This window comes from Zootoca vivipara, chromosome 15, assembly GCF_965207765.1.
Source record: "Zootoca vivipara chromosome 15, rZooViv2.hap1.1, whole genome shotgun sequence".
Classification (NCBI taxonomy): domain Eukaryota; kingdom Metazoa; phylum Chordata; class Lepidosauria; order Squamata; family Lacertidae; genus Zootoca; species Zootoca vivipara.
In genome coordinates, this window is record NC_142598.1 from 38,448,971 (window position 1) to 38,470,844 (window position 21,874).

At 44.0% G+C, this 21,874-nt stretch overlaps 1 protein-coding gene across 7 annotated transcripts in view; it reads left to right on the forward strand.

Moving 5' to 3' along the window:
- CCDC171 (coiled-coil domain containing 171) overlaps nucleotides 1-21,874 on the forward strand; it is a 202,656-nt gene that overhangs the window by 172,130 nt on the left and 8,652 nt on the right. For all 7 annotated transcript variants that reach the window (XM_060269246.2, XM_060269247.2, XM_088658745.1 and 4 more), the window contains one exon: nucleotides 127-279. In XM_060269246.2, the coding sequence (XP_060125229.2) occupies nucleotides 127-279 (153 nt within the window). The remainder of the gene's footprint in view (nucleotides 1-126; nucleotides 280-21,874) is intronic.

Consider the following 21,874-nt stretch of genomic DNA (forward strand, 5'->3'; position numbering starts at 1 on the left):
AGTTATACAAACTAGATAATAAGAGGTTCTCTCTTCAGAAACATGGTTAGTTAGCATAGATGACACAGACCTGATACCAGCATTTGTATATAACAACGACTCCTTTTCCTTTTCCTTCCGCTTCAGGCGATGGTTGTAAGTTTTATGGATGTCTATCAACTTGCGTGCTCCAGAGTCTCTACACTAGAAAGAGAAATAGCCTCCCACCAGCATCACATTGCAGCTCTGAAAGCAGAACTCCAAACAGCATGCCTGCGCGAAAATGAAAGCTTGCAGTCGGTAAGTGTCTGCTTTTTTTTATTTATTCCCCCACCCCCCTCAGAATTTTACTCTGCCACACAACTCTACAGAGCCCTGCATTTGGTTGCATAACTGGGTTGCATTACAAAAAGGTATTTTTTATTCATTACGTGGCTCTGCTGGAAAGATGGAGTATATTACGTTATCTATAATTTGGCTTTTGCCCTTCAGAGCAAATTGATCTCTGCCCCTGTAAAAGTCTTTATAGTTGAGGAGGAAACTGTTGAATTAATTTGTCACCCTTTCTTCCTGTATGAATGCTTGTGTGCAAGATGGCCAAATCAAAAAGTAGAACGTCACATCTCCTTTTTCTTTGGCAATGGTTCAGGAGCACAGGTTTTTTTAAGGTTTGCTACCTCCTATTAAGAAATCCCGTATTTTTCTGTGTATTAGGCGAGGTTTTTTGACTCAAAAAGCATGTCAAAAAACTGGAATTGTCCTATACACGGATAGTGACGGGGGGGGGAGCTCTAGGGAGCGTTCCCCACCCCGGGCAGCGGCTGCCAACTTTGCCAACCCCCAGCAACGGCCCCGCTGGGGTGACGGCGCATGTGCAATTCCCCCTAAAGAAAGCACAACGACTTTGGGCCATCTCCCCTCAATTTCTTTAAATTTGTTGTCGTTTAGTCGTGTCCGACTCTTCGTGACCCCATGGACCAGAGCACGCCAGGCACTCCTGTCTTCCACTGCCTCCCGCAGTTTGGTCAAACTCATGTTCGTAGCTTCGAGAACACTGTCCAACCATCTCATCCTCTGTCGTCCCCTTCTCCTTGTGCCCTCAATCTTTCCCAACATCGGGGTCTTTTCCAGGGAGTCTTCTCTTCTCATGAGGTGGCCAAAGTATTGGAGCCTCAGCTTCACGATCTGTCCTTCCAGTGAGCACTCAGGGCTGATTTCCTTCAGAATGGATAGTTTTGATCTCCTTGCAGTCCATGGGACTCTCAAGAGTCTCCTCCAGCACCATAATTCACCATGATTCTTTAAATTTAGTCCCCCAAAATAGGGGGTCCTTATACATGGGGGCGCCTTATACACGGAAAAATACGGTAATATTTTTAGTTAGTTTTTTCTAACCAGACTGGTGAATTAAAACCTGAATATTCTCCATAGACATCTATATTTTCAGTCATACCATATTCTCTGCTAACGAAACATGGGGTTTCTCCTCCCCAACCCGTACTATAAGATTTAATGCAATTTCAAGTCTAATTTAATCTCTGAAACATTATTGCCCACAAATAAAATAAGGCTAACAAAGGGAGCAGTCCTTACCTTGTGGGAAGGGCAGCTGAGGGTCGCTTGGACCTTGTGGATCACGGAACGTAGAGGAGAAGTTCTCTCACCCAAGGCCTCCTCCTTGGGGTGGAAGTAGACATTTCCACCAAGATCACTCGTTTGCCATCAGTCCCTCAGGGATGTTGGGGCATGAAAGTGGTGTGTTGGGGGCAGTTTGGGGGAGGCTGTGGATCAAAAGTTCTTTTCTCTCCCATTGAAACAATTGAGAGTTGCAGAACAACTGCGGCTTCAAGGTTGCGGCTTGTCTCACCCCTGAACAAAACCACACTCTGCAGATAGACCTGGGGTCCAGGCATTAAGACAAGCCACGGTTTAGCTAACAGGCCATGGATTCACACATGGCTTCTTTAGCTTTTCAGGGTCAAAGTGTGGTGTGGGGTTGCATCTGCACTTTTGGAAGCCATGATCATGCAATACACATGCAAAATTTAGGATCAGGGTCCTAACCGGCGTAAAACTCTCTACGTATCTTTGGCATCTTGCTTGGTTTTACATGTTGAACCCAGCATGTTTTTTTCAGATGTTCCCTTTTGTCTCCGTCTGGATATTTGTTGCGGTTGCTACTGGTGCTTAAGTTGTGAACAAGGGAGCGGGCGCCGTGCCAAGTGCAGCCTGCTACGCAGGGAGCTGCTTTCCTCTGGCCAGAGAGAGCTTTGAGGAAAGTTCGTTCTCACAAACTCTTTTTGAAGTGTTGGGCTGGGGTTTGATCTGCAGAGCGAAAAGCCTCTGAATCGTGCTTGATAAACTATCCAGATCCCACGTACAGACACAAAGTGTTAGCATTGTAATAGTGCAGTTACATTTTGGGAAACATCTGAGCTATATTACCCATCATTCTTAATTGATAGGTAATATTTGCATACAGGTCTAAGCCTGTATGGGCTCCCAATTTTTTTTTTTGGGGGGGGGGAAGCAGAACTCTCAAATTCCTTAAAAGGAGATGAATATAACACTTGTTTAGCAACATTCATATCAACTGATACTGTTTTAGTTTATGCATATCTGTTATTTATTTTATATATAGATTTATACATGCATAGACATATATATATATAGGGACCCAGGTGGCGCTGTGGTTAAACCACTGAGCCTAGGGCTTGCTGATCAGATGGTCGGCGGTTCGAATCCCTGTGACGGGGTGAGGTCCCGTTGCTTGGTCCCAGCTCCTGCCAACCTAGCCATTCGAAAGCACGTCAAAATGCAAGTAGATAAATAGGAACCGCTACAGCAGGAAGGTAAACGGCGTTTCCATGTGCTGCTCTGGTTTGCCAGAAGCGGCTTTGTCATGCTGGCCACATGACCTGGAAGCTGTACTCCGGCTCCCTCGGCCAATAATGCGAGATGAGCGCGCAACCCCAGAGTCGGTCACGACTGGACCTAATGGTCAGGGGTCCCTTTACCTTTACCTTTACACACACACACACACACATATATATATATACACATCCCCCACCCATCTGGCTGGGTTTCCCCAGGCACTGTGGGCAGCTTCCAGCAAAATATAAAAACATAATGAAACATCAAACATTAACAACTTCCCTAAACAGGGCTGCCTTCAGATGTCTTCTAAAAGTTGTGTAGTTCTTTATCTCCTTGACATCTGTCGGGAGGGCGTTCCATAAGGAGGGCGCCACCACCGAGAAGGCCCTCTGCCTGGTTCCCTGTTGGTCTTGTTTAAGCCAGTGATTGCTTATTCAAATATTCCCAAGTTTGGCTTAGGAAAGAGTCTGGGCAACTCTTGTTTGCATCACACAGCTCAGAACCATACCTGTGATCATGTCAAAAAGAAACAATAAACGTGAACTTCATGGAATCATTGAACCTTTGAATTGTAGAGTTGGGAGGGACCACGAGGGCCATCGAGACCAACCCCCTGCAATGCAGGAATCTTTTGCCCAACTTGGGGCTCAAACCCATGACCCTGAGATTAAGGGTCTCATGCTCAACCGGCTGAGCTATGCATGGCGGAAGCTATATCATGATTGATATACATAGAGGTCTTTGAACAAATGTGCACATTGTCCACATATCCATCAAGTGTTGTCCTTTTGTGGAAGGCATGTTTTGGTTTCTGTTAACTAAACAACAGCAACAACCCCAAAACACAACAGCAACCAAATAGTGGACAAATCCACCACTCCAGAGTGTGATTGCCATCCGTAATCCCACAGGAGGAACAGCTATTCCCATTCCTTGCCTGAGGCCAGGGAAATCCTGCTGTTGGCCACTGGGAAACAAGGTTATTTCTGCAAACGTTAGGAGGTTTTAGTTGAGAATGTTGAAGTTCTTGTGCACAAAGAACGAAAAAAATGTCCACCTGGCCTCAGACAAAGAGTTATGCAAGTATATTGCATATTGGGAAGAATTCCCAGCAATTACTCAAATGTTTGGAATCTAGATAGTATCACAAAAGAGAGGGGAAACGGGCGAAAAGAATTAGGAGGAGGATTGAGTGAGAGAAGCTGAGGAGACAGGGATTGCATGCATGAGGAGGGAGGGGAGGGGAATTTTCCGGGGTCAGGAGGACAGCTTCAGATCAAGGGGGCGGGGAAGAATTATGAACCTCAGGAGAAGATGGTTGCAAGTGAGATAACAGCTGGAGAAGGAGCTGGGCTGTCATCCTACCACTGGAAATATCAAGAGTTGTTGCTTTTGGATGCATATCTCCACTAATGTCGCAATCCAACCGCTGCTTGTGTCATTAATGCTTTTATGCGGTTTTGTGTGTGGTATTTATTTCATTTGTTTCCATGAGGTGTCGTTGTGATGAAATGCCACACGCTGAGCGAGGAAGAGATGACACAATTCAGTAGACCTTTGGACAGGCAGTCTGAGAATGTTTGAGGGGAAACCATGTTGCTGTGAATCATAGATCTGAGGGCCTTCCCAGATAGTTTTGAGCACAGCGAACGAAAGTGTTACTCATTTCTTGTCGGGATCCTGACACATCTCTTCTGCACAGGAACTGCAATGCTAAGTGCTGGGAAATGCTCCCTTCCCCCTAGCAAGATGTCCTTTGTGATTGCTACTGCAGTATGGAGTGTGATTTTGTATATGATTAAATGGCAGGTGCTTCACAAAGCTGAAATAAAAAGAAGAAAATTACAAAGTCCTGCTCTGGAGGGTAGGGCTTGAACCAATGGCTTCAGTTACAGTCGCACCTTGGAAGTTGAACGGAATCTGTTTCGGAAGTCCGTTCGACTTCCAAAACGTTCAGAAACCAAAGCGTGGCTTCTGATTGGCTGCAGGAAGCTCCTGCAGCCAATCGGAAGCCACATCGGACATTCAGCTTCCAAAAAAATGTTCCAAAACTAGAACACCCATTTCCGGGTTTTGATCGTTCAGGAGCCGATTTGTTCGACAACTAAGGTGTTCGACAACCAAAGTACAACTGTACAAGAAAGGAGATTCTGACCCAACATCAGGAAGAACTTTCTGGCAGTAAGAGCTGTTTGATAGTGGGACGGTCTCCTTCCTTGGAGGTTTTAAAGCAGACGGTCATGGATGTTTTAGCTGAGATTCCTGCATTGCAGGCAGGGGGTTGGACTAGATGACCCTTCCAACTCTACAATTCTATGCTTCCATCTGTCAAGCGGAAATGCTTGCGCTGGCGGAACTGTAGTATTAGCCTGTCGCTGAATTCCACCCATACAGCTTTCCAGCGAGGCAAGCAAGCAAAAGGCGGTATTGCAGTTCAAGGACATACTTCAACTGGGCATAAGCCCTCAGGGACTGTGTGGCACACGGCCAATGAGGAGTGCAGCTTGGGCGAGAATTGGGAGGGCTAGATAGAGTGGCAGTGGATGTTTGGCCTACAGTATCGAAATTCCCTACCCCTACTGCCCTCATGAGGACAAGCAGCAACAGAATAATTTGACAACAAATTTTCCTGCTTTGTGTGTGTGTGTGTGTGTGTGTAAAAATTATTTCCCCTTCTATATGAAGTTTTGTTTTTTTGCTATTCCATGTATGCTAGGCATGTGAACTTTTACCTTGTCAAGCTATCGCAGCATATTTGAAAATTGTAGTAATTTGATTAAAACGTTGCCTATAAGGCAAAGGGGCGAGTTAATGGGATCCATATGCAATTAAAATGCAGAACTAAACGTAATCAGACCCCAGTGACTAGGGCTTTCGTAGTGATAGCCTTACCATGGCCTCTGAGGTTGAAAGTTTATGTTCAAAGTTCCCCATTGCAGCAGTTTCACAGAGCTTGGGCGAGATGACAGTTCGGTATGACCAGGGCATAGGTAAGTAATAATAAGCGCTAACCAGCTTCTCGATACTGAAGGGGTTTGCAGGTACCTCTCCCTTTTAGCAGGTTGTGTTGCATGCAAAACACTTTGGGTTTGCTTCTTAAAGAAGTGCACTCAGCAATGGTTCTCTTCTATAAACACTTCGAGATGACGGGTTTTGCTGTGGGAACATTGCGAGGGCCTTCTATATCTTTTTATAAAAACAACACAGCTATTTGATTCGTGTGAATTCATAAAAAAATCCTTCAGTAGCACCTTAAAGACCAACTAAGTTTTTATTTTGGTATGAGCTTTCGTGTGCATGCACACTTCGTCAGATACACTGACTTTGCTACCAAACTCTGCCACTTTGTCCTTACCCACAACCACTTCAAATTTGGTGATGACCTGTTCCTCCAGATCAGCGGCACAGCCATGGGCACTCGCATGGCCCCACAGTATGCCAACATCTTCATGGCAGATTTAGAACTACGTTTCGTAAACTCCTACCCACTCAAACCTCTCTTGTACCTACGATACATTGACGATATTTTTATTATCTGGACACATGGTCAACAGACCCTGGAAACCTTCTACCAGACATTCAATGACTTTCACCCCACCATCAACCTAACAATGAACCAATCTATGCAAGAAATACATTTTTTTGGACACTACTATAAAAATACAGGATGGATGTATAGACATCACCTTATACCAAAAACCAACTGACCGACAAACATATCTCTACCTGTAAGTGTGAATTCATGTTAGAGGAATCCTCTGACAGCCAGAGACTCGACTCTGCGCACCAAGTCACAAAAAGGGTTTACTTTTTCTTTCCCCTCCCCTCCCACTCCCCCCCGTTGTTGTTTTTTACCAAATTCGAAGGAAAGCAACCCAAAACTTATTTTCTCTGGACAGTTTTAAGAGTCAACATCCTGTGTCGGAGTTCTCTAATCATCACCAGCACAATTTACAATCGGGAACACACAGAGAGCCAGTTCAGACCAGCTCATCTGTTGATCTTGGCAGAGGTCCGTATTCTCACTGCGCACAGCTGCCACCCGAGAGACGGGGACTCGGCGCACGGCCCAAGGAGGGTGGGTTGCAAGTTGGTCAAGACGTGAACACATAGGCCTGCTTCATTTCAACAGATGCACCCTGCTTCCCCGCCCCCCCTCCAAATAGTATTTTCTTTTTACTGCCTCTTTTAAAACACACACGCACTCACACACAAACTGAAATTAAATGAGGACCTCTCATGAGCCACTCCGCTCCAGGCATAAGAAATTATAATGTCTGGCTTCCAGAAACTGTCCCGTCAAAATGTGCTTCTGATTAGGTGGCTTAATTACAGCTGTGAAAACAATGTTGATTTAGGCCTCTAGGTTCCAGTGCCTGTCAGCCGTTATTAGCTAGCCTTGGACTGAAGCCACCATTCTCAAACTCTGCGCCGCGAAAAGTCACACACTGCCTTGACAACTTTTTATAAAGGTGGAAAGGTTGCCAGGAGCAAGGCACTTATGCAAAATATTTTTCATTGTGCAAATTCCAAATGTGACACAATTGATAGAGATGAAATGGACAGGTCCTGTTGGGCTTCACCGAGGCCCAAACTCCCAGGTTTTCCCACCAAATATCCCTATTTTAATAAAGTTTTTATAAACTTTGACTGACATAATGCTTAATTTTAATTCCTTTAATTCAGTTTTAGTCCAAATCCAGCATGTTGGTTTAACCACACAGTTTTATTGCATCTAAATTTTCCTGACAGTTTCATTTGCTGTCGGGAAATAAAATTGCCATTTTTTGCAACATGGGAAATAATGGCTAGTTTCAAATCCAATATGTTTGAAACTTCCTTTGCCTCAAGCAGGTTAAGGCATACACTTAAACTTACTTTTTTGGAGGGCAGTGGGAGAAAGCTCATTAAATAGTTTTAATATTTTAATATAAGTAACACTTTTCTCAGTGGGAACTCTTGTTATTAGACTTATGTATTTACACCTGCAGATAAGTAAAGTTTAGAGTAACATACTGCTTCCTTATTTTAAATGTCCCAATGTAGCAAGAGAAAATTTGAGCTGGTGAAACTTATTTTGCAGTAATATTTGAAGAAGAACCCAGTTCTGTTACTGAGATGATACAGGGAGTTGATATATTTAACAAGCTAGATCTGTTGAAATTGCCTCAGTGAGATGAAGGATGCTAATCTACAAAGGATACCTTAACTGATTTTGGATTTTAACATATATGGAGAGGGAATCTGAGTACATTTAGTACATTTCCACAAATTCTTTACAGAAGACTAGAATTAAAGTTGTTTTAAGTACCAGCAAGCTATGTTCCCATCTACCTGTGAGCAACCTAATAACAGTATTTGGACTGATCACAATTTCTGAGCAGTCTTAAAACATGTTGCATTGTATTCGTTGCGGGGAGGAAAAACCATGTTCAGTGTATAACACCTCCTTTATGGGATTTGAACTGGTTGTCAAACTGCTGGTGGGTCAGGTTCAGGATTTTGGTACTCACATATAAGGAAGGCCCTCTGCAGTTCAAGGCCAGTAACTGAGAGATAGCCGTATCCCAGACAGCATCCCTGTTGAAATTGCACAGGTGCTCATTACCTGTACTTTCAAGAAACAACTGGATTTTTTCCAATTGAATGAAAAGGTCTCTGCCTTCAGTGTTTGTTTGGTATTGCTTTTAAACCTTCAGTTGGTTTCCGAGCATAATTCAAAGTGTAGGTGCTGACCTTTAAAGCCCTAAACAACCTCAACCCTATATACCTGAAGGAGTGTCTCCATCCCCATCATTCAGCCCAGACACTGAGGTCTAGCTCCGAGGGCCTTCTGGCGGTTCCCTCACTGCGAAAAGCGAAGTTACAGGGAACCAGGCAGAGGGCCTTCTCGGCAGTTGCACCCGCCCTGTGGAACGACCTCCCACCAGATGTCAAGGAGATAAAGAACTATTTGACTTTTAGAAGACATCTGAAGGCAGACCTGTCCAGGGAAGTTTTGAATGGTTGGTGTTTTACTGTGTTTTTAATACAGTGGTACCTCTACTTATGAATAACTCTACTAATGAATGTTTCAACTTACAAACGGAGCTCCATCCGCCATCTTGGATGCGGTTTAGATAGGATTTTTTCTACTTACGAATTTTTAGATAGGGTTGCTTCGACTTACGATTCCCCCCCCCAATGCATTCCTATGGGATTCGACTTACAATTTTTTCTGACTTACGAATGTGCGTTCGAAATGCATTAAATTCGTAAGTCGAGGTACCACTGTATTTTGTTGGGAGCTGCCCAGAGTGGCTGGGGTGTCAGGGACTGGACTGCGGAGAAATGGTGGGGACTGTCTCCCCCTCTTCCTCCTGAACCTTCCCTAGAAGAGGAAGGCGTTATAGATTTACAACAGTGGTTTGCAGAAGGTCACGACTCGGAGATAGAAGAGGGGCAAAGCTGGGACCCAGCTATCCAGTCCCATCCTGCTAGGTGTTATGAGCCAAGAAGCCAAGGATTGAACAAACAGCTGGGAGGCCAGACTTCTCCTTGTCCATGTCCTGAGGCCATAATAACCGAGAGTCATCTAATAAAATAGGAATAGGCAGCGCTCTAAACATGTCCTTAGGCCGAGCTGTCAAAACAGTTCTATCCAAGTTGCTGCAGATGCGAGTTATTTTACTCTCAAGGTGCTTAGTAAACATGTCACAACATGCCCCCAAGGGCTTTTTTAAACATTGCCTTGCATGCCAAAGTCCCAAGGCACTCAAAGAACTTCATCGGCCAGCACTTCATAAAATCAGCGATGGAGGAAGAGCTCTGCACTGTTCTCTGCCACTTGCATTCCAGCATTCCTGGTTTACAGCCACCAGTCTCCAGGTAAACCATGGGACTAACTGAACTCTGCATTATGGGATATTATGTCCTTCCCTGTTGAAAAAGCATAAAATGAGGTGCCTGGTGAGCTTCTCTGGGGACGACATTCCAGAGTTGGGGCACCACCCTTAAAATGGTCATCCTTCTGTAGCAGCCCCCTTCACCTCACCTGGTCGAGTGCTCATGCAGAAGGGACTGTGATGAAGACCTCAGGGTCTGGGTATGTATATGAAGATACAGGTGTACCTTCAGGTAACCTGGTCTGACCATTACTAGGGAGTCAACGCAAAGTCTCCCACATTTTCCTGCCTAGCCAAGAGTGTAACCCATTCCATGCGCTAGGCCCCCCATGGTTGTCAAAGCACCCACAAAGTCCTGAGCAGCCCTGGACAAAACCGCTCCAGCATATTTATTGAGGTTCCCTGATCAAGATGATCAAGGGTCTGGAAACCGAGCCTTATGAGGAACGCTCGAAGGAGCTAGATATGTTTAGCCTGGAAAAGAGAGGAACTGTGATAGCCAACGTCAGGTATCTCAAGGGCCATCACATGGAAGAGGGAACAAGCTTGTTTTCTCCTGCTCTGAAAAGTCGGACTCAAACCAATGGTTTCAAATTGAAAGGAGATTCTGACGCAACATCAGGAAGAAGTTTCTGACAGTAAGAGCTGTTTGACAGTGGAACGGTCTCCTTTGGGATGTGGTGGGCTCTTCTTCCTTGCAGGTTTTTAAGAAGAAGTTGGGTGGCCATCTGTCATGGATGCTTTAGCTGAGATTCCTGCATTGCAAGGGGGTTGGACTAGATGACCCTTGGGGTCCCTTCCAACTCTACAGCTCTATGAATCTTTGAGTGCAACCCACCCCATATGTCAGGCTCCATAGTTACCATCCATGAAGAACTGAACAGCCCTGGAGAAGACAATTTCAGCATATTTATTGAGCTTCCCCCGTAACAGAAAGCCCAGGGTCCTCGTCCTAGAACCACAGAAAGCTACCTAATACCGGGGTAGACTTTTTTGTCCATGTATTTTCTTTTCTGGCACACAGAGCTTTCTTTCACATCACCTGCTACACGGTCTGTCTAATTGGAGGTGTCAAGGGCCAAACGTGTGACTTTCTGCGTGTGCCCTGCCACTGAGCTCTGTAACACACCCAACAGAATTCCTATTCTGTCTCTAGCACTCAACCCCAAATCCCACTACAAAGCGAAATGACTTCCTGGTGAATGTTCTTAAAAGAAAGGTTGCAAAAAGGGAGGCAGGCTTTTGTGCTTATCAAAGTAGATAGCGCTGTTTCCTTGCTGAGCCAAATCTGAGGCCACTTCTCTCTGTTCAGGTTGGTAGACTGTTAGTCCGAAGGGTGGTCCGTACACCAGCAGTAAGCCCCAGTCCATCCCAAGTTTTTAATGTAAGGTGTAAACGCTCAGAACTGGAACCCATTGCAGACAGGAAGATGAGCGTGAAATGGAACCACTGAAGATTGTAGCAGTGCTTTCCCCCCAACCTGCGGGTCACAAAGCTTCCCCCGCAGGTGGTCATGGGCTTCGTAAGTAAACCCCAAATAAGTATTGCTTGTAAACCTTAACTGGTGTATGATGAACGCCTCTTCCAACTTTTTGTTCTGTTGGCATATTAATAATGCCGTGTTGGCACCTGTAACTGAACATCAGAAAGCCAAGAGTCTTACACCGAGTCTTGGACTACTGCAATGCGCTCTGCGTGGGGCTACCTTTGAAGGTGACCCGGAAACTACAACTAATCTAGAATGCGGCAGCTAGAGTGGTGACTGGGAGCGGCCGCCAAGACCACATAACACCGGTCTTGAAAGATCTACATTGGCTCCCAGTACGTTTCCGAGCACAGTTCAAAGTGTTGGTGCTGACCTTTAAAGCCCTAAACGGCCTCGGTCCAGTGTACCTAAAGGAGCGTCTCCACCCCCATTGTTCTGCCCGGACACTGAGGTCCAGCTCCGAGGGCCTTCTTGCGGTTCCCTCATTGCGAGAAGCCAGGTTGCAGGGAACTAGGCGGAGGGCCTTCTCGGTGGTGGCGCCTGCCCTGTGGAACGCCCTCCCAACAGATGTCAAAAAGGAAAACAGCTACCAGATTTTTAGAAGACATCTGAAGGCAGCCCTGTTTAAGGAGGCTTTTAATGTTTAAGAAATTAGTGTATTTTAATGTTTCTGTTGGAAGCCGCCCAGAGTGGCTGGGGAAACCCAGCCAGATGGGCGGGGTAAAAATAAATTATTATTATTATTATTATTATTATTATTATTATTATTATTATTATTATTATTATTATTACACCAGTCCTGGAACAATTGCACTGGCTGCTGATTAGTTTCCGGGCCCAATTCAAAGTGCTGGTGTTGACCTATAAAGCCTTGCATGTCTCAGGACCTCAATACCTTAAGGACCTCCTCTCCCCCATACAAACCAACCTGGACCCTCTCCTTGTCACCCAAGGCCCTTCTCTGTGTCCCCCATCCCAGAGATGTCCGTAGGGTGGCAGCAGAAGAACAGGCCTTTTCTTTCTTTAATTTTTATTTTATTTTAGATTAAAGATCTTGGGTTACAAAAGCACATGAGTTGTCTCTATTTTCAGCCTGTGGAGTCTTCCCTACTGATCAGTTACATTCAATGTGAGACATCAATGTTGTACGCGGTATAAGGGTGGGGGAGAAGAGAGGGGGAAGAAGGGGGTGGCAAAATTGCAATCTTTTGCTTTGTGTACGCAACATTAAAAAAACTAAGATCATTGCCACTGGTCCCATCACCTCCTAGCAAATAGAAGGGGAAGAAATGGAGGCAGTGAGAGGTTTTACTTTCTTCGGCTCCGTGATCACTGCAGATGGTGACAGCAGTCACGAAATTAAAAGACGCCTGCTTCTTGGGAGAAAAGCGATGACAAACCTAGACAGCATTTTAAAAAGCAGAGACATCACCTTCCCGACAAAGGTCCGTATAGTTAAAGCTATGGTATTCCCAGTAGTGATGTATGGAAGTGAGAGCTGGACCATAAAGAAGGCTGAAGAATTGATGCTTTTGAATTATGGTGCTGGAGGAGACTCTTGAGAGTCCCATGGACTGCAAGAAGATCAAACCTATCCATTCTAAAGGAAATCAGCCCTGAGTGCTCACTGGAAGGACAGATCGCGAAGCTGAGGCTCCAATACTTTGGCCACCTCATGAGAAGAGAAGACTCCCTGGAAAAGACCCTTCAGTTGGGAAAGATGGAGGGCACAAGGAGAAGGGGATGACAGAGGACGTGATGGTTGGACAGTGTTCTCGAAGCTACCAACATGAGTCTGATCAAACTGCGGGATGCAGTGGAAGACAGGAGTGCCTGGCGTGCTATGGTCCATGGGGTCACGAAGAGGCGGACACGACTAAATGACTAAACAACAACAACAAACTTGGGTAGCTTTTCTTTCTATTCATTCATTAGTTTTCATTGGCAGTGAGAGAGGTTGATTGTGTGTGTGAGGGGGCAACCCGGTCAGTTGGGCAGCATATAAATACATTATTATTTATTATTATTATTATTATTATTATTATTATTATTATTATTATTATTATTATATTTTGAAAATCGGTTCGTACAGTGATCCTCTTCCTGCACAGTGTCAGCATACTACAGTATTTCGTATCTCAGCAGCTAGCATCGGGTGCACTCTGGCCACCAACTGCTATTCTATCCCACGGCAAAGTCCCTAGCATTTTGTGGGTCATGCTGTATTTTGCCCATGGAACTAAGAGGAACTTGCTTATTGAAAATTAACACAGATACCTAGCTTTAGTCAAATAATATCATGCATGTAAAAAACAAAGAAAAGTGATTTGAGGTTTTCTTACTGGGCATAATTTTTATTTGGATTTGTACCACAATAGAATAGAACAGAATAATGTCACCACGTTTCCTTACAGCATTGGCACAATTTATGGGCAAGTGAGCAGGTGTCTTAGTTTTCTGTGCTCTTTGCTCTGTCCATTGTACCTGCCTTTTCCCAATCTGCCTCCGTCCCATTTGTCTGCCAAGGGACAGTGTCTGACACGCCACGATACAAAGATCCGACAATACTGCCTAGGCTGCAGTGGGAATGAAAAGCTTGTAAGAAGCGGGAATGCTGTTGTGTTGAAAACTGGATCAGGATGTTTAACCTCGAGTAGAAAGTTTTTAAGAAAGAATAGAGCCGAGAACATAATTGAGCTGGCTTTGCAGAAGAAAAGACTATTCTGTACAAAGGTAGATAAATTTACTTCTTTCTGGTGTCAAGGACTTTTACTTAAGCATCTCCTCCTTCCTTTTGAAGAAGCTATTTCAAGATAGAGGGCTAGAAGCATCCATTATTCAGCGCTAAACTGTGGGTTAAACACAAAAGAAAGTAAAATTTGTTCTGGGGTTATGAATCAACGGAGACATTTCTGTAAGAAGCTAAAGCCTAGTTAGGCTGCCAAAAGACTCTGGTTCATGTACTCGGATGACACCTGAATTGAGGCAATCCAAATGACCTATGCATGCTAATGCTCTCTTGACTCCTTCCTGCTTTTTCGATGTCTCAATAAAGTCAGAACATACAGAACATAGCAAAGCACTCCCCATTTCGCCAGACTTCTGTTTCTGGGTCACTGCAGAAATGTGTGAGGGCCACTTGATGTGTTGCACCAAAAGATAGATCCTTGAACTTCCACTATGGCCCAGACTCACCTTTTAATTAATGTCAGAAGAGTTTTTGCAGAGTATGAATGTGCCTTAGTCCAGCACTAATCTGAGGCTCTCTCTCTGTGTGTGAGAGAGAGTGCGTGTGCATGTTCTGGGCATGCAAATGCTCTTCAAACATATTAGCAAACTCACGTTTGATCTGATGATAGTGGAAACCCACCCTTTGCTGTAAAAAGTGCCTACGGCTGAGTTCAGATGGCTCATTTCTGCTAAAAAACCTGGTGTTGCTGGTCTTTCCTGAGTACCCCAGGGGTCATGCTGCTCATGCGAGCACTTTTTGCACAAATAAGAAGTGATGCACGCTGCACCTGCTCCAGCTCCTGATAAAATCTAGTATTCCTCACAGATGCTGGTGATAAGCATGGAAAGTATGACTTTCAATAGATTACTCACTCATTTCAGACTGAGGACTTTCAGCCCCAAGTGACCGTACGGGACCCACTTTTTATAATCTATCAAGCCATTCCCCCTCTGGTTTATTCTCACCCCATCCTTCCTCTTATAGAAACTTCAAAGAAACAAAGAAAATAGTGGTGGTGTCGTCACTCTTGCAACCTACCTTGGGACAAGGTGTGACCCCCATTGCCATGCTTGCTAATTGAAGAGCAGCTATTTAGTTTAGCCTTCCAGCCCTAAAACAGCATAGCCTGCAACAGAGGTGGGGACCTTCCGAGTGTTGTCGGACAAGCCCTGGGCATTTCATTCCACTTTTAATTTGTATACTACCTTCATATATTACTACAGACAAAGGCAGTTTACAAGCTGAAGAAACAACAAAATAGACGGCCAAGATCACACACGTACTAACAATCTGAACCAATAAAAAAAAGCCACAACAACTTTAAAGTAAACAAGTTGTATCAAATAAAGGAATATTCAACAACCCATTAGACTATAATAGTAAACAGTAGAATTAAATATCAGCAAATAATAGTTAAACAGTTTACACTTACCAATTACAGTAAGGAATTACTAATCAATAAAAATAACGGCAAGTCACAGTGCTTAAAATACCACAAAGGATACAAAACCATGCAAAAGGATCAAACTGGGAAACAAGTACACACGACTTATAAAATTATTTTTGTATTATAAAAGCATTTGGTCAATAGCAAGGGATTATGGGAGGTGAAGTCTAACAACATCTGGAGGGCCACCAGTAAATTATCTCTGATAGCTTTCACAAACTCCTCTTGAAATCCTCTAGAAAAGACTATTTCATGGCTCTGTTGCAGTTTATGCTATCACTGAAGCATTTTTGTAGTTGAAGAAGTTCTGGCTTCTCCACTATGCGTAAGACGACTTTGCTATTAAGTATTAGGGTGTGTGCTTTATGTTTCTCAACTGAGCCATTGTCTTGTGCTGGAAATCCAAGTGGAATAACATGAAAATACTTGGAAATGTCTGTGAGGGTGTGATGCAGAAGACAGGAAGTTCAAAGGGCACAAAAGTTTAATATTCTATTATTAGACAACAGCTTTGGTCCTTTGATTGCTGACAAGTTTTAGAACTGTTGAACTGGCAGTAACATCTTCATGTTTGTTTTATTGAGCTTGTACATTCTTACAATCAGCAATTGTACTTTTTTCCTAATGTTCCCGTTTCCTATTTTTGTGTAGAACTCATTTGAAGAAAGTCTTTGAAACCGTACTGCTTCTCAAAGGCCAGAAATGTTGATCTATAGCAGGCATGTCCAACAGGCAGATTGTGATCTACTGGTAGATCACGGGGTGTTCCTGGTAGATCCTGGTTGATCTCTGGCCCCCCAGCGATCTCCTTTAAAAAAAAGCAAAAAAAACCCACCCCACAACTTTGGCTTTCTTAAAAAGCTCTACAACTTTTGCTTCTCAAAAAAAGCTCAAAAAGCTCGGGTAGATCACTCCTAGTTGTTTTTTTTTTTTACAACAGTGGTTAGATCACTGCCAGTTTTTAAATACTGTGAGTAGATCGCAGTCTATTGGGAATTGGACATCCCTGATCTATAGTGTAAACCTGTTCTAAAATACCAAGAAGATTCTGTAGAACCCGATTTTGATTCTGTAGAATCAGATGTTGCTGGTCTACAACCCCAATCGTGCACAGCTGGCTGCAGTTGATGATATAGGAGCCAACTCCTGGGGGTCAAGATCTCTTCAGCTCCCCTAATAAAATATTTGAGGGGGCCAGGTCCTCCCAAAGTTGATGGGTACTGCCATTCAAATGGTGTATGTGTGCCTCAATATGCAATTGATTATGCAAGACGGGGCCTTGCCTGCCCCCCCCCGATGTTTTATTCAAGTTGGCACCCTGGGTAGGTGGAATCCAACAACTTCTAGAGGGCCACAGGTTCTCAATCCCTGCTGCATTTTCTGAAAAAAACCCAGCACACAAGGCTGGCAACATTGGGCAATACTTAATGGTTGTCATACACTACTCTACCCCAATTTCTCTGCAGCAAAATGGATATAACAACACTAGGGCCCCCCCCCCCCAAAATTAAAGGAGAAAAAAACTGGATGTACATTTCCAAAATATAAGATAAAAAACAAATAAAATGAAACCTACATACAGCAACCCCAGGGACCCAGGTAGCGCTGTGGGTTAAACCACTGAGCCTAGGGCTTGCTGATCAGAAGGTCGGCGGTTCGAATCCCTGTGACGGGGTGAGCTCCCGTTGCTTGGTCCCTGCTCCTGCCAACCTAGCAGTTCGAAAGCACGTCAAAGTGCAAGTAGATAAATAGGTACCGCTACAGCGGGAAAGTAAACAGCGTTTCCATGTGCTGCTCTGGTTTTCCAGAAGCGGCTTTGTCATGCTGGCCACATGACCTGGAAGCTATACGCCGGCTCCCTCGGCCAATAATGCGAGATGAGCGCGCAACCCCAGAGTCGGTCACGACTGGACCTAATGGTCAGGGGTCCCTTTACCTTTACCTTTACATACAGCAACAGTGTTTTGTGTTGTGTAGGCTCCTATGATGTAAGTCATGGGCCCCGCCTGCTCCCTAAAATATCACTGGTTTGCTCATTTTTATATACCAGTATAGGGTGCCTACATTCTGCATGTGCAAATGGCTTGAGATGCCTATTAAGTCCATCAATTACCATAAAGCGTATATTCAACACAAAAAACAACGACAACATGACAAAAGACAGCTGGACATATAAAGGGCCTCATTACCTTCAGTAGCTTAGGGCCTAATCAAACCGAAATCCGGCCCTGGGGGAGACACTTTGCAGGGTAGGTGTAACCCATGCCCTTTGAGCCACTGCCCTGCACCCTGCAATACAGGTAGAATAGGGAGAGACTTCGTCTGCAATGACTGGGCAGTTTTTAAAATGCTTACAGACTGAACACACACACACACACACGCTTCGTATGAAATAAGACCTGAGTCAGACGGACAACACACTCATGTCTTTGTTTTTGGGTAAACACCTTACTGCTCATTCGCAACTTCATTATTTTAAAAAACAACAACCATGTACTTTGTTATTTACAGAGCAGCGGTCACTTCTGTATCTGGGAAGATGAGAATAAAAAGGCCTAAAAGCAAACTACTAAATGTCCCTTCTCTCGGGTCTTTCTCTCTAGTCCTCTCTTTACAAAACAAATGAGCAGGGCTTTTTCTTCAGCCAGAGCTCACTAAGAGAACAAAGGAGAAGTTCATGGTGAGCTCCAGCGCCTCTTTTTCTAGAAAAGCAGCGCTGCAAATGAGGATACTGTAATAGCACCTGCACCTCTGCCTCATGACTCGGGTTCTACCAGCTTATTTTCTCCTGCTCTGGAGGGTAGGACTCGAACCCAAGGCTTCAAGTTACAGGAAAGGAAATTCCAACAAAACATATGGGGCAAACTTTCTAACAGTAAGAGCTGTTCAACAGTGGAACAACCTCCTTCCTTGGAGGCCTGTAAGCTGAAGCTGGATGGCCATCTGTCATGGATGCTTTTGTTGAATGGCTTAAGTTTTAAGGTTCATTATTGTGTCACAAGATGTGTATTTCTTTAAGAGCCAGAAGTATATGCCATGACCTAGTCTTGCAGCTGTGGGGCAGGACAGCAGGTGATGTTAAGTTTGTGTGAATTAAGCTGTGTCAGCAATTTCCTGCTTGGCAGGGGGTTGGACTGGATGGCCCTTGTGGTCTCTTCCAACTCTATGATTCTATGATTCTATGATTCTAATTGGGTACAGTATATAAGGAGCATTGTGTACCTCTCTCAGTACCCTGGTGGGTGGGGTTTTTGTAGTGTTAATGTAACTTCTGTTATTTTCTATAATTACAACCAAGCTAGAGATTTATTTTTGCATTTTCTTAATTATGCGCAGAACGTGTAGTCTCCTCAGCATGCTTTCTGCAGCGCAGTTACTCAGTGTAAATTTCATAACAGCTTAACCAAAATCCCCACATTGCTGGGGTTTGGACTGGATGACCCTCGGGGTCCCTTCCAACTCTACAATTCTATGATTCTAAGTGCTAGATGCGTATTTTCAAGAAGAAAGAAATAGGGATCCAGAGATTATGGCTCATTGGGAGGGGGGCTGGAGTTGCGTCCTTTGTGCCCCCCGTGAATACCCATGCTGCTGCTGCTGCTGCTGCTTTGGCGATCCCTCATAGCCGACTAAGATTGTCTTCCATAAACACGGTTTTAACAATGTGTCCGTAAGTGACTGTGGAGGCCAATTCTGGATCCACACGTCCTTCCACAGTGGGGGCATTGGTTTCCAGGCGGGAGTTGATCACGGTGTGGATTTGCCAAGCGTGCCTTCCTCTTAGCACGTTTCTCCCTTGCGTCCTGAGTTCAAATGTCTTCAAAGCCCATGACACCTTTGGTAAAGGCCGTTCTCCAAGTGGAACGCTCGCAGGCAAGCACAAATGTCGGTGTTTATACATTTTAAAAATTTGCCTTGAGACAGCCTTGGTGCACGTAACATATAGCTGGTCTCTGCATTTCCAAAGCTGGACCTTTAAACCCAACTGTGTGTTCAAGGGACAAGTGAATCTGAATTAAGGAGCAGGTTCTGCTGTTGACCGTGACTCCCCAACTAGCCACATAAGGTACCACAAGGTACTTGGAGGAAAACCACATTATAACTGCCTATATCTCTTTGTCTTCCTCTGCATTTTAATCATTCCGTACAGACTTTTGCGCACATTCTTTCCTCTCTCTTGTATACAGATTTTACATTCGTATAAAAGGCGGGGGTGGGTGGGGACAATTTCTTTCTAGAACGTTGATTCCCTTAGGATGCAATTGGTATGCGGAAAATATTGATTTTCGTTTGCTTAGTGACTCTCGGCTTGTATGGCCGTTTTGGGAAAAGTGATTTTCCAGTGTCAGTACCAATCCACGGCTGATTGGTATATATACATAGTTTTCCCCCCCTTGAATTATTAGGTTTTTATTTAGGTGCAGCCAGAAGTATAACTGTATATATGAATGAGGCCAGAAACAATAGAAGCTGTAACCCTAGCCCAGCCACACTCAAAAATTGTTTATAACTGATAAGCTTGATTTCTTGCCCAGTTAGCATAATTTGAAGCTTGCATGCCTGTTAGACATCAACTGAAATTGAACCTAGAGTATGACCCTTTCCCCCCTCCTAGTTATTCATATAACAATTAAGGGTCCCCGTCCCCCCCGCTCTCATTGCAATGCCTTTTCAAAACAAATTCACTTTTCTGTTTAATTTCTGATTCTATAAAACTCACAAGTGATTGGTATTGCTCATAAACTGCTTGCACCAGGAGGAGGAGAAGCAAAAGTCAGGACCAAAAACTCTCTGTGTGTAAAATCTAAGTCAGATCGAAAGGTATTTTAAAAGCAGCTAACTTTTATGAGGACACTCAAGTGTACTTCATTGAGTTAGAAATTCTAGCGTCTTCCCCACCTGGTACGAGAATTTTGGATTAGATTCCTTGCCGTCAGGCAGTTCCTTCAAATTATTTCATACAGAGCAACATTCTGGGATTTCCTCATAAAGCTATTTGCTGATTTTATTGCTTTTATAAAGGATACATTTACGGAATGTAGCACCTTCTCAGATTATTATTTTATTCTATTTTATTTTATTTGGTAAAAGCTGGCTGCTTTGTTGTTGTTTTTTTAATCCAACAAAATGCATGGCCCATATATTTATTTTTTTTAAAAAAATGAGTGAACCTCAGGCACGTTGAATTTGGATAATGCTGCCAGTGTTTGAACAGCAATTCTGAAGAGTTTCTGAAATCCCAGTGGGATGCTCTTATACAAATGTTACATTGCTGTCACATCAAGAAGTGTTATCTACATACAACAGCGGTTTATCAAGGGCACAATGTGACTAGCATTGTTCTTTTCCCCCCGGAGGGGGCTTTTTAAAAAAGACGGCATAGTTCTGATATGAAATCAGTGATAAACATTGGTAGTTTGAGCAAGGAAAGGGAATTTTGCTCTCTTGAGGGTGCCTGGCATGATAGCATGTGCAGTTTGTAATCTCACAACACTGGTAGAAAGATGTTTTGAACATGTCTCTAACCTACAGGCCACTTACGGTGGAACAGCTTCATTGAATGAAAGGATTCAGAAGTAAACGAGCCGTGGATCACGGTTTGGGGTACCAAACCCTTCTCCCCATGTGCCCCACGGGTGACTTTCCCTCCAAAGCAGGGGACACACACCCTCTTCAACCCCTCACAAACTCTTTTCGGCAGAAAACTCTTTGAGATAGACAACGTCAACCTTCAATATAGGAATAGGAATAGGAATAATTTATTGGCCAAGTACCAACATACTTGGAATTTTGCTTCGACTACATTGCAGTATAAAAGCGTACCATATACAAACACTGTTCCACTCACAATACAATAGCATAGCAAAGGAACCCCCACCCATAACTGGCCTCCCCTTCCGCTACACAACTACGAATTTAACAATTGGATGGCACAAGGGGGGAAACTGTTCCTGTGCCTAGCCGTTTTTGTGTATAGAGTCCTGTAGCAACGTCCAGATGGAAGTAAATCAAACAGATGATGACCCGGATGCAAAGGATCTGCGACAATTCCCTCTGCTCTCTTCCTAGCTCGAACAGCATAAAGTGTCTCTATTGAAGGCAAACTAGCACCAATTACTCTTTTCTGCAATTCTTACTCTTCATATAGCATATAGAATCATCGAGTTGGAAGAGACCACAAGGGCCATCCAGTCGAACCCCCTGCCAAGCAGGAAACACCATCAAAGCATTCTTGACATATGCCTGTCAAGCCTATGAAGAGATCCATTTTCAAAGCCAGCAAGGGTTATGCACCCATTTTGATTAGCTGGGTCAGAAACAATGGTGGTTATGAGAATTTGTTGTGCGGGAGACCCTTTTTCTCGCGAAACACTCCCGGAACACTTAAAATGCATTTTTAAACAAGACATTTGTTTTTAATGTCTCGATGAGTTTATCCTTCAGCTCAATAGATCATTGTACGCATACTG